This window comes from Neofelis nebulosa, chromosome 7 (assembly GCF_028018385.1).
Source record: "Neofelis nebulosa isolate mNeoNeb1 chromosome 7, mNeoNeb1.pri, whole genome shotgun sequence".
NCBI classification, from domain to species: Eukaryota; Metazoa; Chordata; class Mammalia; order Carnivora; family Felidae; genus Neofelis; species Neofelis nebulosa.
In genome coordinates this window covers 61,185,729-61,201,614 of record NC_080788.1, presented here as the reverse complement: position 1 = coordinate 61,201,614, position 15,886 = coordinate 61,185,729, and the positions used below count along the sequence as shown (strand labels likewise).

General features: G+C 40.5%; 1 protein-coding gene across 5 annotated transcripts in view; it reads right to left on the bottom strand.

Moving 5' to 3' along the window:
* The window catches only part of TTBK2 (tau tubulin kinase 2), a 167,941-nt gene that overhangs the window by 9,171 nt on the left and 142,884 nt on the right, over window positions 1–15,886 (bottom strand). For all 5 annotated transcript variants that reach the window (XM_058738036.1, XM_058738035.1, XM_058738037.1 and 2 more), the window contains 2 exons: window positions 14,338–14,926; window positions 1,366–2,639 (listed from right to left, as the gene is read on the bottom strand). In XM_058738036.1, the coding sequence (XP_058594019.1) occupies window positions 1,366–2,639; window positions 14,338–14,926 (1,863 nt within the window). The remainder of the gene's footprint in view (window positions 1–1,365; window positions 2,640–14,337; window positions 14,927–15,886) is intronic.

The following is a 15,886-nucleotide window of genomic DNA, read 5'->3' as shown; positions in this document are numbered from 1 at the left end:
AATCCATATAACAGGTGGAGACCTACTACTGTACTACCTGTAACAGGCTCTAGTTTTCAGGTAAATGTATTCTGATTTTCACCTTGTTTTAGGTAAAAGGTCATCCTTTTTCTCTTTCTTCTCCAAGGGTTTAGACCCTTCTAGTCTGTGAAAGTGAGTAATGGCTCCAAGGAAAGCATTCTTAACTGGTTCATCACCTCCCAATATTTCCCCCCTTCCTTAAAACAGAATCACTCTTGGGGTGCCCGCATGGCTCAGTCAGTTAATAAGCATCCGACTCTTGATTTCGGCTCAGGTCATGATCTCAAGGTTCATGGGTCCGAACCCCTTGTCAGGTTCCACACTGATAGCGTGGAGCCTATTTGGGATTCTCTCTCTCTCCTTCTCTCTCTGCCTCTCTCTGGCTTGCACACACATGCAAGCCCACACATGCTCTCTCTCTCAAACTAAATAAACTTAAAAAAATATATATATATATATATATGTACATATACATACACACACACACACACACACACACACACACACACACACACACAAATAAAATCACTCTGTGGTCAATTATACATAAGAATACTTCAATAAACAAGTATACCATACAGTAAATATTGAAGTAATACTTTTGTAAGGCCGTATGTATCAGGCCTAGGAAAACTGCCCAAAGGGTTTTTGCAGTTGCTTAATTCATTATAATCAGATAAACAACATGGTTACCATGACCCGTTCATCAAATTATGGACACAGGAGGTGCCTGGGTGGCTTAGTTCGTTGAGCGTCCGACTCTTGATTTTGGCTCAGATCATGATAATAGGGTCATCGGATTGAGCCCCACACTGGGCTCTATGCTGAGCATGGAGCCTGCTTAAGATCTCTCTCTCTCCCTCTGCCCCTTTCCCCTGCTTGCACACATTATCTCTCACTCTCTCTCTCTCTAAAATAAAATTTAAAAAATTATAGACACAGTCTTTTTCACTGGAGTTTGACATCATAATGACATCTGTTATAATGGAGTATCTAGTTAAAATGGACTAGAAGACAAGTAACCTTTGTTGCATGCTAATTAAACCCAGCACAAAGCTCCATATGTATGCAACCTTATTTTATCCTCCCCAAACCATGAGGCAAATGTAAGACCTGTTTCACAGATGAGGAAACTAAGGGTCACACTGTGAGAAAGTGGGAGAGGCAAGAATTAATGTGAATCACTATGATCCCTTTTATACACTGGGCTATAAAGGCTGGAAAAGGCAGGGAAGGAAGTAGATGATCAGAAACAGGCAACGAAGAAATGAAACCACTGATATATCATAATCAAGCAGACACAGAAATAACACTACACACTTAACACAGAACACATGGCATTACCTGGCTTCTACTCCAGGCCTCGTAGGGGGCTTTCCTGGTGGTGGCCGAGGCAAGAACTGAGCTGAAGTTGCGGTACTAACTTGATCTGTGTTGACCCATGAAACTGGCCTTGGAATTTTGCTCTTTCTGGACTGGGAGATGATGGGTGACAGAAAGCTGTCTTCGGCTGATCTGCTCAGGTGTGAGTCTACAGCCAGTCTTGAAAAGGGAGTGAAGACTTCCTCCTCAGAAAAGGGAGCAGGAACAGTAGCTAGTCTCTCCTCTAGCAATTTATCAGAGGCACTTGAGAGGTCCCCAAGGAAAGACTTGAGTTGCCTTTTTTCCACAAGAAGCCTGACTAGGTCTGGCTGATAAGCTTTCTTTTGGAGGAGCTTTTCTTTTGCAGAGACTGGAGAGGATGATTCAAAAGTTGAATCTATTTCTTGTGCTAAAACAGGGATTCGGCTGTGTCTAGTTACAAAAGATGACTTAACCACATCCTTTCGGGATGGTGGACAATGTTCACTCTCTGAAACACAATGAAATAATTCTCCATTTCTAGGGGCAATTTTCTCTCTCTTACCCTCTTGGTGCAAAAAAGTAGACAGGTCTCCCTGATGACCTGGCAAGTCTTCACTCCTGATGTCATCATCCTTAGATAGCTTACTTTTTTGCATTGCTGCCACCTGACCTATCTGTCCTTCAACATGTGAGTCAATGACTCGTGGAGAAATTTCTGAAGTTCCAACTGCCAGAAGCTTCATTATCTCGTGATTTTTGTCTTGATTTGGCACCACACTAAAAGTCTGTGTCTTTGTCACATCAAGAGGTTCAGTAGTAGCTGAGTGATCCCTTTCCGCAGTTACCAAGTCTCCTGGAAGAGAGGCGATCTCAATATAATGCTGTCCTTTACTTAACTTCTCATCTTCATTATCTGATCCTAGAAGAATGCTTTTCTCTTCGGTTTCTCTAGGGAGACTCTCAAATTCTCTCACAGCCAGTCTGTTATGGTCAGCGAGGTCTTTTGGTTCCAGGTCTTGAGATTTGTTACTCTCTCTAATACTGGGTAACAAGTCATGACCAATATGATCTATCTGAAGCCCCAAGTCTGTTCTGCTTCCTCCACTAGGAGGCTCACCCTCTGTTACAACTAGGCCAGAGAAGTTCTCCCGTGGAGAGTAAAGTTCTACAGTGGGCTCAACAGGCTGAAGGTCTCTCCTCTCTGGCTGCTGACCATAGTGAAAGCTTCCTGAAGTTGACTGTGTGGATGCCACAGAAGGTCTAGGAATTGTAATCTGGAGACACAGAAGAAAAAACATAATGCAATAATGTGGAATATTAATGAAGATGGATGATTTGAAATTTAATACTTAAAATTCTAATTTATTAGAGGAACACAGATGTTGACCAGGTCTGTCCAACTCATACCTAAAATGAATAATTCTCAGTCAAAGTACATGACACTTAAGCTCCCCTACTCAGGAGCTACATAAAACAGTCTCTGTCTAGGCTCATCCCTGCCTTTACTTTAGCCTGCTCTGTGCTCTGGACGATGAATTTCTATACACTGCACTATCCAGGCTCCCTTGCCTTCTGATTTCTGGTTGGGTTTGCCCAATGGGAAGCACCAACAGAGAATCAGAGAGTTGAGGAGAGAAAGGTCTGGGTATTAATTCTCTCTGCTTCCTGCCCAAGGGAGAGGAGCATTGGTGGTGACTACATTCTATCACTTCTAGCCATAGCTGCTGTTGCATGGCGCTTCTCCCAGCTTCTGCTCCTTCTTCCTTCTCTTGCAGGACTCAAGATAAAACTGACTCCCTCTACTGACGGTCCTGTTGGTTCTCTTTAGTCTATCCACACATCTGTAAAAAGTTGTTTTCATTAAATTCTAAGCCCCCTTCAGTGTGCCAGCTACTTCCTGCCAGAATCCAGATATAGGATTACAGGAAAAAATCATTGGCAAATTACTCTAAGTTTAAAAACTCTGGATTTACATGCATTTTGTTTCCCATAAATCCTAGCAATCAAACAATGTTAGGAATATTTTATCTTCTTATAAGCAAAGACTTGCAAAGATGTTTCCTATGTTTCATTAGTTTCTTTAATTTTTTAAAGACAAGCCTATGATAAATTCTACCATCCTTCCACTGAGGTCATTTCAATTCTATGTGAATGAGATACAGTATCTAGTAAGAATGTCCTTTCTTAAGACTCCTAAAGTTTCTACATTTTATGACATGTAAGAAAAAAAAATTGACATGTAAGGAGACAGAAAATGTCAACCACATACACTGATAAGGAAAAAAGCCTTTCTGAGAAATCAAGTAAGTCAAATTACTTAATGAAACCAATTATGTTTTGGGGAAACTATGGAAATTGGCCTGAATTCAAAGCAAAATGAATGTGGAGCTGTCATGGGAGACTTCACTTAGATCCCATCTTAATCCAAAGACATCAAGAAATGGGTGTAGTTCCAGAGTCAGAGAAACTGTCTGGATTTTTTTCCTCTGTATATCAGGAATACAATCAGGTTTAAGAACATGTAAAGCTTGGGGCGCCTGGGTGGCTCTCAGCTGGGTAAGTGTCCAACTCTTGATTTTGGCTCAGGTCATGTTCTCACAGCTTGTGGGTTCAGGCCCCACATCAGGCTCTGCACTGGCAGAGCAGAGCCTGCTTGGGATCTCTCTCTCTCTCTCTCTCTCTGCTCCTCCCCTGCTCACTCTCTTTGAAAATAAGGAAATAAACATTTAAAAAAAAAGACATGTAAAGCTTGTCGTAAGTCCAGCCCAGGAGAAAACACCTAACTAATTTCCTGAAATAGCTCCTGAATGGAACCAGTGTCCTCAGCATCTGTCTGATTAATTGAATACAGGCTGTTTAGGTTCAGATCAGAATTCTTACAATAAGCCCTGACCTCTCTCTAATGACCTTCAGGAAAAGGGAGTCAGTTCTAGTGGTCTGTTGCCCTTCAGGAAGTCACTTTACACTTGTATCTCTTTTTCATTGTTCTAAAATATATTCATTCAGGCAGATGACAATTTGCTAGTATATTTTAAAAAATGATATTGAAACCTAGAATACATATTTACTATTCGAAATGTATTTTTTAAGACCTGGGAGTCAGGGTGATAAGAAAACCAGGTAAGAAGTTACAATAAATGTCAAATAACAAGGGAGATGACTCTACCTACATTCAAAATAAAACAACAGTCATTTCATTATTATATGTAATTTCAGAAATACCAGCCAAAATAAACTCAGCAGTGTTTAGAGAAAAACATTCCAATGATCTTCTGAGATTAGAGCTAGGGAATCAATGCACTTGTGAGCTTAATTCATCTTAGATTCAGGACATAAATGGATGTGTATGTGTGGCAAGAAAAAAGGGGTGACAGTCTTCTACACATGTAAGATATAGGAACATCAGATAGGAGAATTTATTTTCTTGAAAAAGATTCTGAGCAATTATGAAAAACTGCATAAAATATGCTCATATAATATTTCTACAGCACCTAAAATTTCTAAAATGTTCCTAAAATCATTTCTACAAATTTCATTTCATAACTGCCCTGTATTTTCATTGGGTACTATTGTTGACACAAATTTCACAAGTGAGAAAAAAAACCTTGGTAAAAAAAAGTCAGGGATAGGATTTAAGGATTTTGAAATCATACATAGCATAGCAAAGCATTCTGACATGCACTACACTCTCAAGTGAAGTCTGGGAAAGAGTCTGCAAAAACATTATCTGATGAGATAAAAGGAGAAAACCAAAGATCAATAGCTGAATACAGAGAAAGAAAAGGCTAATTCTAAGTGTATCTGAAAACAGATTCCTTGACCTCAGACTGTAAGACACAAAAGCATTTCCCATAATTGGAAATTAATTAACGATCTGCCAGGAAGCCATATGCATCTTTTATATCTTTAATTTCTATAATTCACAAACACTTCATTAAGGCATGAATTCAATCAGTGCCTTTCTTCTGTTCTCTAACTGGTTCTCTAAAGGTAAACACCTTTTTACAGAACTAGAAAATGACCTCAATATTTTCCATGTCTTTCATATTAGTTTTATTAATGCCTGCTACTCAGTTTGACTAACCTCAGTCTCGTTACTTTTTAGTTCAGATAAAGCAGCCTCATTATTTATAATTACCCCATGTTTACAACTGGCCACGTAATAAGAGACAGTTGTAAACTATTATTTACATTTAACTTATAAATAATTATCCTTTAACTTTTATCTCATTCAAGGAGTATAATGTTATTAATAAAAACTTTGGGAAATTCAACAGGCATACCAAACAGCCTCTCTTCCAAATAAAATATCATATATGAAATATCTAGATCTCCTTTTGGTTTTTGACAAATAATTTACGATATATCGGTAGTAGAATAATTTATTAGTTCCCACTATAGCCAAGAATAACTGATTATATGAACACATTCCTGGTCTATTAAAAAAAATTAAATTTTAAACATTCGCATTTCTTTGGGCCATTCAAATTCCACTATACACTTCTTTTGCTCAAAGCATCTTTATGTGACACTTCATACAAGTGTTAAAACTTATGAATGAAACTAAAACACTATTATTGAACCATGTTTTTAATGTATCAAATGTTTATTACTAAAAAGTGAGTACACGGCAGTGATAACATTTGAGTATTAAGAGGCCTTATTGGGGAAGCACCTGGGTGGCTCAATTGGTTCAGCGTCCAACTTTGGCTCAGGTTATGATCTCGCAGTTCGTGAGTTCGAGCCCCTTGTCGGGCTCTGTGCTGACAGCTCAGAGCCTGGAGCCTGTTTCAGATTCTGTGTCTCCCTCTCTCTCTGCCTGTCCCCCATTCATGCTGTCTCCCTCTGTCTCTCAAAAATAAACATTAAAAAAAAAAGAGGTCCTATCTGCTAACAGAATGTCCCACTCTCTCACTCTTTATCCCTGTTGCTTACTCTGACCATGTTGCTTACTATTGCTGAAGATGTTGTTACACTGTGGCTTGGCTTATGAATATGGAGGCTGACTAGAGGAGGAATGGAGAGAGCAGCAATGTGCTACATAGGTAGGTAAAACTGAAAACCTGAAGCCTCGAGCCGAAGTAAACAAAACTAAAAGTTGCTTTTCCCCTTCCCATTACCCATTTCTCAGAGATACTCACTCATCATTAATAGTTCAAGTGTTTTTTAGCAGGATTTGAAAGTATGAGAATTTCGTGGGGGTACCAAAAATCATAAGCAGGCTACAACCCCATACCAAAGAATAGAAGTCACAGAAAAGACAGACGGAAGTAAAAATATTTTTGGTTGGCCTGCAATTACACATCACATACTTGACTACAGGATTTCATGGTCAGTTTTCAAGCCCCTTCATATAATACTGGAAGACACTTCAGGGGTCACTCTAGTTCAACTATTCCCAACTTCCATAACCTACAGATTTCTATCAAAGCATCAATAACACTTCATTTGTTTCCCTTTACTAGCTTGAAGATGCTTGGAAGCAGTGAGGAGACTCACTGGGCTCTGAATTCTTTTGATGCCTAGTGCAGTACTTGACACACAGTAGATGCTGGATAATTGTTGAATAGAATTCCCCTCCCTCAATCTTGGCAGTTTCTTGTCCCACAACCCACACATCTCAGCGGAGCAGGCCGATGCCCTTTATCACCTTACCTTTTGCATTTTATCTTCAGCCCCTTTCCTTTGCCCTAAGGAAAGGGCACTTAAGACTCTCAATCACTTATTTCAATGCTCTGAACTGTGGTCTTCAAGTCTCTGTGCCTCTGCACATACTGTGTTCTTTGCCTCACAGCCCTGCATCTCCCTCCAGCAAACTAATTCATCCTTCAGAGTCCTCTTATTTTTGAAGTGCACCTTAACCTTTCCAGAAAAATATTTTTAATTGTTATTTCCTCTCTAATTATGAAAGTAATGTATTTTCAAAATTTCATTTTTCATGGTAAGAAAATTAGAAAATAAAGAAAAGTTTAGAAAATAAAAACACCCAATATTGTACTCCTCAGTCCTAGGTAGATTGATCTGTGCCCTCCTTTGTGTACACAGCCCCACTAGAGTCACTTCACGTTGTTTAAGGTAACTGTTAGACATAGGCCCTCAGTGCCAACCTGGAAGGCTGGTGCCAACTGTTTATCCCTGGGGTAAAGCATAGAGCCTGGAACTCAGGAGACACTGAATAGAACTGAAGGAATGAAAAGAACAGAATTAAGGCAATGCAATCACTGCTGATTTGAATTTTATAGTACTGGTATTGGTACTCCTGTAAATACAGTCAGAGGAATCCTCTTTGTAGATGCTGACTACCAGATAGATCACAAAACAATTATGTGACTCCTTTCCATTTTGTCTTGCTCCCCGTGTGTGTTGTGACTCGCAGCCCCTTTCTTCTTCTCAGTGTCTAAGAAACAAGTCAAAGAGGAAATTCCTGCAAATGTTGATAATCCCCTGATGTGAGGGACAGAGCACAGAATGTACTCCACTAGTTATCTGCCTCTTTACAGATTATCTCCCTGTCCTATGGTTTGGTGTCATCAGTGCAAAAAAGGACAATAATTTTCCCTCTGCTTCTTCCATAGAGTCGCTGTTAGGATCAACTACGAAAAGTATTCTATGAAATATGGATGTAAGATAATATGGTAGCCAGTCTCTATGATGGCCCCCAATGACCTCTGCCCCTTGGTATTCATACCCTTGTATAGGCCCTCCCACACTGTAGCCGGATTGGTCTGTGTGACTACCAGAATATGACAGAAGTGATGGCATGCCCTTCTGAGATGAGGTTATAAAAGAAATTATGGCTTCTATCATGGTGGAGGCATGTTGGCTCTACCACCCCACCCACTCCCCTATCTCTATCTCCTTCTCTCCTTACTCAGTGACAAAGTCAGCTGCCACTGTCAAGAATGGAGAGACCCAAGTGGTGAGGAACCAAAGCCTTTGGCCAACAGCTACTGAGGCCTGCCTACAGTCATGTGAGTGAGCCTGGAAGTGGATCTTCCCATCCTGGTTGAACCTTACAATGATTTCAACCCTAGCTGACAGCTTGACAGCAACATCATGAAAGACCCTGAGCCAGAACCATTAGATTGAGCCACTCCTACATTCTTAACTCTCAGAAAAGTGTGAAATAACTTTGTTGTTTAAAGCTGCTAAATTTGAGGGGTACCTGGGTGGCTCAGTTGGTTAAGTGACTGACTTCGTTTTGGCCCAGGTCATGATCTCACGGTTCATGAGTCTGAGCCCCACACTGGCCTCCCTGCTGTCCGTGCAGAGCCTGCTTCAGATTCTCTGTCTCCCTCTCTCCCTCTGCCCCTCCCCACACTCTCTCTTAAAAATAAACATTAAAAAAACTTTTTTATAAAATAAATAAAGCCGTTAAATTTGGAATAATTTGTTACACGGCAACAGGTAACATATTGTTGATATTATCATTCCCCAGTCATATTTATACTACTTCCAAAGGTAATATTAAAATGAAGCACTGGTTTTCTTTCTTTTAAAAAAAAATGTTTCATTTTTAAGAGACAGAGAGACAGAGCGTGAGTAGGGGAGGGGCAGAGACAGAGGGAGACACAGAATCTGAAGCAGGCTCCAGGCTCTGAGCTGACAGGCTGACAGCAGTGAGCCTGATGTGGGGCTTGAACCCACAAACCGTGAGATCATGACCTGAGCTGAAGTCAGACACTTACTCAACTGAGCCACCCAAGCACCCCTGAAGCACTGGATTTCTAAAAGACCATCTAGAACCATGAGATCATGTGGTACAATCTGCCTTGATACTCGGTTTAAGAAATAACTTTTCCACTCCTATATTAAATTTCAAATCCAACCTCCCTACTAACAGAGATTACCCAATGTCACGTGGACCAGTGATTTAGACCTCTTTTAGAAGCAGTTCATTTTCTTTTCTTTTTCTTTTTGTATCATTTTAATGTTTATTTATTTTTGAGAGAGACAGACAGAGTGTGAGTGGGAGAAGGGCAGAAAGAGGAGACAGAATCAGAAGCAGGCTCCAGGCTCTAAGCTGTCAACACAGAGCCCAAGGTTGGGCTCAAACTCACAAGCCATGAGATTATGACCTGAGCCAGATGCTTAACAAACTGAGCCACCCAGGCACCCCTTCTTTTCTTTTTCTTCTCTACCCTTATTTATGTATGCTAGCTTAATCTTGTCTCTCCATTTTTTTTTTATGTTTCTTTTTTATTTTTTGAGAGAGAGAGAGAGCACAAGAGAGACAGAGCATTGTGGGGGAGGGGCAGTGAGAGAGGGAGACAGAATCTAAAGCAGGCTCCGGGCTCTGAGCTGTCAGCACAAGAGCCCAATAAGGGGCTTGAATTTAAAGACTGCGACATAGGGGCGCCTGGGTGGCTTGATCGGTTGGGTGTCCGACTTCGGCTCAGGTCATGATCTCGCGGTCCGTGAGTTCGAGCCCCGCGTCGGGCTCTGTGCTGACAGCTCAGAGCCTGGAGCCTGTTTCAGATTCTGTGTCTCCCTCTCTATCTGCTCCTCCCCAGTTCATGCTCTGTCTCTCTCTGTCTCAAAAATAAATAAAAGTTAAAAAAAAATAAATAAAAAATTTAAAAAAAATAAAGACTGCGACATCACGACCTGAGCCAAAGTCAGATGCTTAACCAACTGAGCCATCCAGGCACCTCTCCATTTTCTAATCAAACCATAACTTAGTATTTTCCCTGTAAGCCAAAGGTTGGTCTTATTTACTCCCTGTAAATCCATGTTTAGCAGCTTTTTAGAAACGATTGACAGTGAGCCAATTTCAATCAACACTGTTTACCCAAGGAAAAAAATTTAATTTCCAACAGTAACCCCAAACCAATTTTTTTCAAATCTAGCAAATTTAGCCATCTTTCAAAACATATTATTTAAAAAATTTATACATGCTATGTGATAATCAGTGGTTTCATGTTTATGGATAAGGGAATTCCTAACCAAGGCTAACAGCTCTGCACTAATAAAGTTTTCATCAGGTTAGTTTATTATGCCAACTATGCTTGTAAACAGATAAACTTTTGCTTTGCCTATTTTTATATAGTTCCTACATATTTTAAGACATCGGTATATTCTCCCTTCATATCATCATAAAAGAGAAACCAGCCTGAGTGAAAAAGATACAAACTAACAAACATTATCATCAGGATATGTCTTAATTTAAAATATTCAGATAGCCCAGTAATATAGTTTAGCATATCATCCAAGCTAGAACATATAATCAGAGTTGCAAGAGATGTGGAGAAGCTAACTGGGAGCCCTCCCTATTTAATATGTCTGTAGTAAGTTAGGAAATAATACCATCTGCTTTGCAAAAGTAAACTCTGAATTTAAGCCTCAAAAACAGAATCAACATAAATATATTTTTAATCTCATCCCCCACAAGTGAAGGAAATGGTTAAGTTTAATACCTTAGACATAAGTACACAAGTGATGCAGCTGACATTTCTTTAGAGACCTTCAGTTAAGAAAAATACTTTAACAGACACACAGATCAATGGAACAGAATAGAGAACCTAGAAATGGACCCATAAACATATGGCCAACTAATCTTTGACAAAGCAGGAAAGAGTATCCAATGGAAAAAGACAGTCTCTTCAGCAAATGATGCTGGGAAAACCGGACAGAGACATGCACAAGAATGAACCTGGACCACTTTCTCACACCATACACAAAAATAAATTCAAAATGGGATGAAAGACCTAACTGTGAGACAGGAAACCATCAAAATCCTACAGGAGAAAATAGGTAGCAACCTCTTTGACCTAGGCCATAGCAACTTACTACTTGACATGTCTCCGGAGGCAAGGGAAATAAAAGCAAAAATGAACTACTGGAACCTCATCAAGATAAAAAATCTTCTGCATAGTGAAGGAAACAATCAATAAAACTAAAAGGCAACCGACGGGATGGGAGATGTTTGCAAACGGCATATCAGATAAAGGGTTAGTATCCAAAATCTATAAAGAACTCATCAAACTCAACACTCCAAAAACAAAATAAACAGTGAAGAAATGGGCACAAGACACGAACAGACACGTTTCCAAAGAAGATATCTAGATAGCTAACAAACACATGAAAAGATGTTCAACATCACTCATCATCAGGGAAATGCAAATCAAAACCACAAGGAGATACCACCTCACACCTGTCAGAATGGCTAACATTAACAACAGATGTTGGTGAGGGTGTGGAGAAAGGGGAACCCTCTTGCACTATTGGTGGGAATGCAAACTGGTGCAGCCACTCTGGAAAACAATACAGAGGTTCCTCAAAAAATTACAAATAGAACTACCCTATGACCCAGCAATTGCACTAGTAGGTATTCATCCAAAGGATACAAAAATGCTGATTTGAAGGGTCACGTGCACCCCAGTGTTTATAACAGCACTATCAACAACAGCCAAAGTAGGAAAGCCCACATGTCCATTGAGTGATAAATGGATAAAGACAATGTAATATATATATACATATGTATACATACATGATGGAATACTACTTGGCGGTGAAAAAGAATGAAATCTTGCCATTTTCAACAACATGGATGGAGCTAGAGTGAATTATGTTAAGTGAAATAAGTCAGAGAAAGACAAATATCATGATTTCACTCATGTGTAATTTGGGAAACTCAACAGATGAACACAGGGGAAGGGAAGCAAAAATAAGATAAAAAAAGAGAGGGAGGCCAACCATAGAGACTCTTAAATACAGAGAACTGAGGGTTGCTGGAGGGGAGGTGGGTGGGGATATGGGTTAAATGGGTGATGGGGCATTCAGGAGGGCACTTGTTGGGATGAGCACTGGGTGTCATATGAAAAAGATGAATCACTGGGTTCTACTCCTGAAGCCAAGACTACAATGTATGTTAACTAACTTGAATTTAAATTTTTTTTTTAATGTTTATTTTTAAGAGAGAGAGAAACAGACAGACAGACTATGAGTGGGGGAGGGGCAGGGAGAGAGGGAGACACAGAATCTGAAGCAGGATCCATACTCTGAGCTTGACAGCAGCAAGCCCAGCACAGGGCTCGAACTCATAAGTAGTGAGATCATGACCTGAGCTGAAGTTGGATGCATAACAGACTGAGCCACCAAGGCATCCCTTGAATTTAAATTAAAAAAGAAAGAAAAAAGAAAAATACTTGTATTTAAAGATATCTGAAAATAAGGCCAAAGTTATAATATCAAATAAATGAATGCAAGTCTTTCAACAACCCGACAGAGAAAATGTTGCAAACAGTGTAAGAGAAGCATGTGAACAATCCCTGTGGATAAAACAGTATTGATGGGAGAAAGCAATACTAGGAGAAATGGAGCCAAGGCTTTAGAAAACCTTTTTTTTTCCCCCAAATTTTTAATGTTTATTTATTTTTGAGAGAGAGAGAGAGAGAGAGGTACAAAGAGCAAGCAGGGGAGGGGCAGAGAGAGATGAAGACACAGAATCTGAAGCAGGCTCCAGGCTCTGAGCTGTCAGCTGAGTCCCACATGGGGCTTGAACCCACAAACGGCAAGATCATGACCTGAGCCGGTCAGATGCTTAACCGACTGACCCACACAGGGGCCCTTAGAAAACCTTTTTGAAGGGAAGTACACCAGAATGCTTGAGTGACGGCAAGTACATAGCATGAGAGAGTCCAAGATAAGAATAAACTGAAGATGGAAAGAGAAATAAATGGAAAGAGGGAAGGTGGGTGGAAAAAGGGATGAGGGGAAGGGGGGGTGGTTGGACTTGCCTCTAGCCCATAGGTCATTGTGTACAATTTGAAAAAGGATGCTTCCTTAAAGAAGAGACAGACCTACACAAAAACGCAGTTTGGTTAGCAAAGTTTGGGCTAGGTTTCAGCCCCTACTTGCTCCCTGGGCTAGGCCACTTTATTTAGTGAACAACCTGTATAACTGTACAAAGCAGTCCTGGAAAAGAAGAAAAGACTAACTCTGATGTAGAAAGAGGCAGGCATTGATTTTCCTACGGCGAAGTGCAGGTGAATTCCTACAAAGCAGGACACAAAAGCAAATTTTGTTATCTTTTCTCACTGTTTTACACCTGCATTTGGAATTGTGTTCTAATAGAAAAATGTCAGTTTGGGGAACAACATTGTTTTTGGTGAGTTGGAAAAGACAGCTGCTAGATGATTAGGGAATTTGAGAAAACCTGGTACTTCCACCCATGTAAGGACAGAGGTACCTGTCCTCAGGATGGTGCCAAAGATCTCTGTACACAGTTCCTTACTGCCTCCATATTTGACTTTTCTGGGGCTCCAGCTGCTCTCAGTCATCGGGGCATCACTGCTTACTGATTAACAACAGGGTAACAGGCGTCTCCAGCTGAATGCCCAAACTGAGGGTAATTCCCTTGCAAAAGACCTATATCACAACTGCTTTCAGCTACTTGGTAAAATGCAGACTCCTGGTCTCACTCTCTCCCAGACTTATTGAAGGAGAAGCTCTGGAAGTGAGGCTGGGACTCTGTATTTTACACAGTGGACATCAAAGCTGGAAGACTACTGTTTAAGAGTAATGTAAAATATGAGAAATTTCCATGTGGAGATTATGAAAAAGAAACAGAACAAAAAGAATCAAACCTAGCCAACTGTACACTATAAAGTACAAATTATATATGCCTTCCTCACCAGGTTTATAAGGCAGAGATTCAAAATCTTTAGAATTACAAACTTTTAAAAAGTCATATCTAAACACACAGCTCTTGTGGACTAATTAGAAATGTTATTCTGAAATTAGGTTATAATGACATTTCACGTGTTGCTACACTGACAGGAAACCTTCACTTGTTTTGAGAAATTTCATATTGGGTGACTGACATAGAACCTACTCCAGACATCACGCCCTATCCCCAAACTTAGGCATCTGCTGAACAATCTCAGTTGATTGCTAGTTGAACTGGTTAGTTCTTTTTTAACAGCACCTTGAACGGATAGCAGAGAAACATAATAGGAACAAATTTCTTACCGCTGTGAGGGGTCCTTCTGCTTGCGCCTCCATTGGACTCGTGGGTGTCACTGCAATAAAGTGACTAGCAGCTCCAGCCTGGAGTTCTAGCCTATCTGTATACTGCTCTGGAGCAGCAGTGGCAGGACACTCCCCAGAAAGTGCTAAGACCACACCTGAGGTTTCTTTCTTTAAATGATCACTTTCTGCCCAAGGACCCAGTAGGAGCTTTTCATCTTGAGGCGATTCCTCCAGGACTTGAAGTACTTCAGGCTCCTCATCAGAAGGGCTTCCAGTTGTTTTATGGCCTAAAGCCTCATTTGTCCTAAAATCCCGAAGGTCCTGCTCCTTGTCCACAATCACCCATTCTTTGGAATCAACCTCCTGCTTGCAGGAGCTCAAGTTAACTGCTATAAATCCATTGCTGGCACCGCCATCTGCCTGTTCAGGGGTGTTGGCAGAGGCAGGCTTAGAAGCATCTGGAAGATATTCTTCATCATAGTGCCAGATGTGGTCAGTACGGGACACAGCGGGAACACAAGGCTTATGAAGCAGAGCAGGGAGAATAGATTCCTTTCCTGCACTGGAATCTTTCTGCATTTTCTCCAGGCTTAAGAAAACAGAGAGAAGTTACTCAACTGTCCTAGGAAAATATTTATTGCATAACCTATAAGCTCTATACAGAACTAACATTCACACACAGGTTAGAGAAAAAAATATAAATAAAACATAAGGAAAGTTTCACAGGCTGATTAAGTTCTGCTTTACGTGTCATAATCCTGTTTGGGAAGATGGAGCCCATGGGAGGAAGATGGCTCTCCTGCTGCAGAGCAGAAGAGAAGCCTAACCAGGTTGACTCATGTGATCTATTTCAACTTTTCTTTGACAATTCAATCACACTGCCCTCTCTCTGGCAGACAGGAACAATTTAGCCAAATTTAGCTTTTGCCTCACCAGAAGGCCTACAAAAGGAAATGAAGAAGCTAGTATACATTAGGCAAATACTTGAAGTGTTTCTTCTTCAGACATATATGTAAATGTACTCATTCAAGTAAATACCAAAGGCAGAACTTTTAAAAAGAAAAGCTGCTATACCTGCTCAAGCACACCCAGTCCACTACGCACATAGCGGTGCACACAGTGGTGGGGGGTCGGGAGGGGGTGGGGGAAGCTTCAAGGTATATTGTCAGTTTGGCTGGATTAAAAGGCAGATGGCACTGTATAGAATCTCTCTGCCGGCTGAGGGGCAGGCAATGGTGTGACCATTTGGCTGCACTTGCTTCTAAGAACTGAACTCATCTTCAGGGAAGTAGTTTAAGCAATACACTTTTTGCTTTCCAAGTCTGTAATTAGGTGCTTCAATTCCTTCAACTGTTCCCTTTTCATTCTAGCTTCTGGCTTGAGTTCATTTTCTTGGATTACTTCTCTTAACTCCACCTTATTTTTATTTCTCAGCTCTTCCCTCAACATGGACTCCCTTTGGTTTCATTCCTTTGTTAAACTAATTCTTTACCAAACTAAGCTTTTACTCCTATTGCATTTAGGTCTTTATTCCCAATCTTAGCCACAA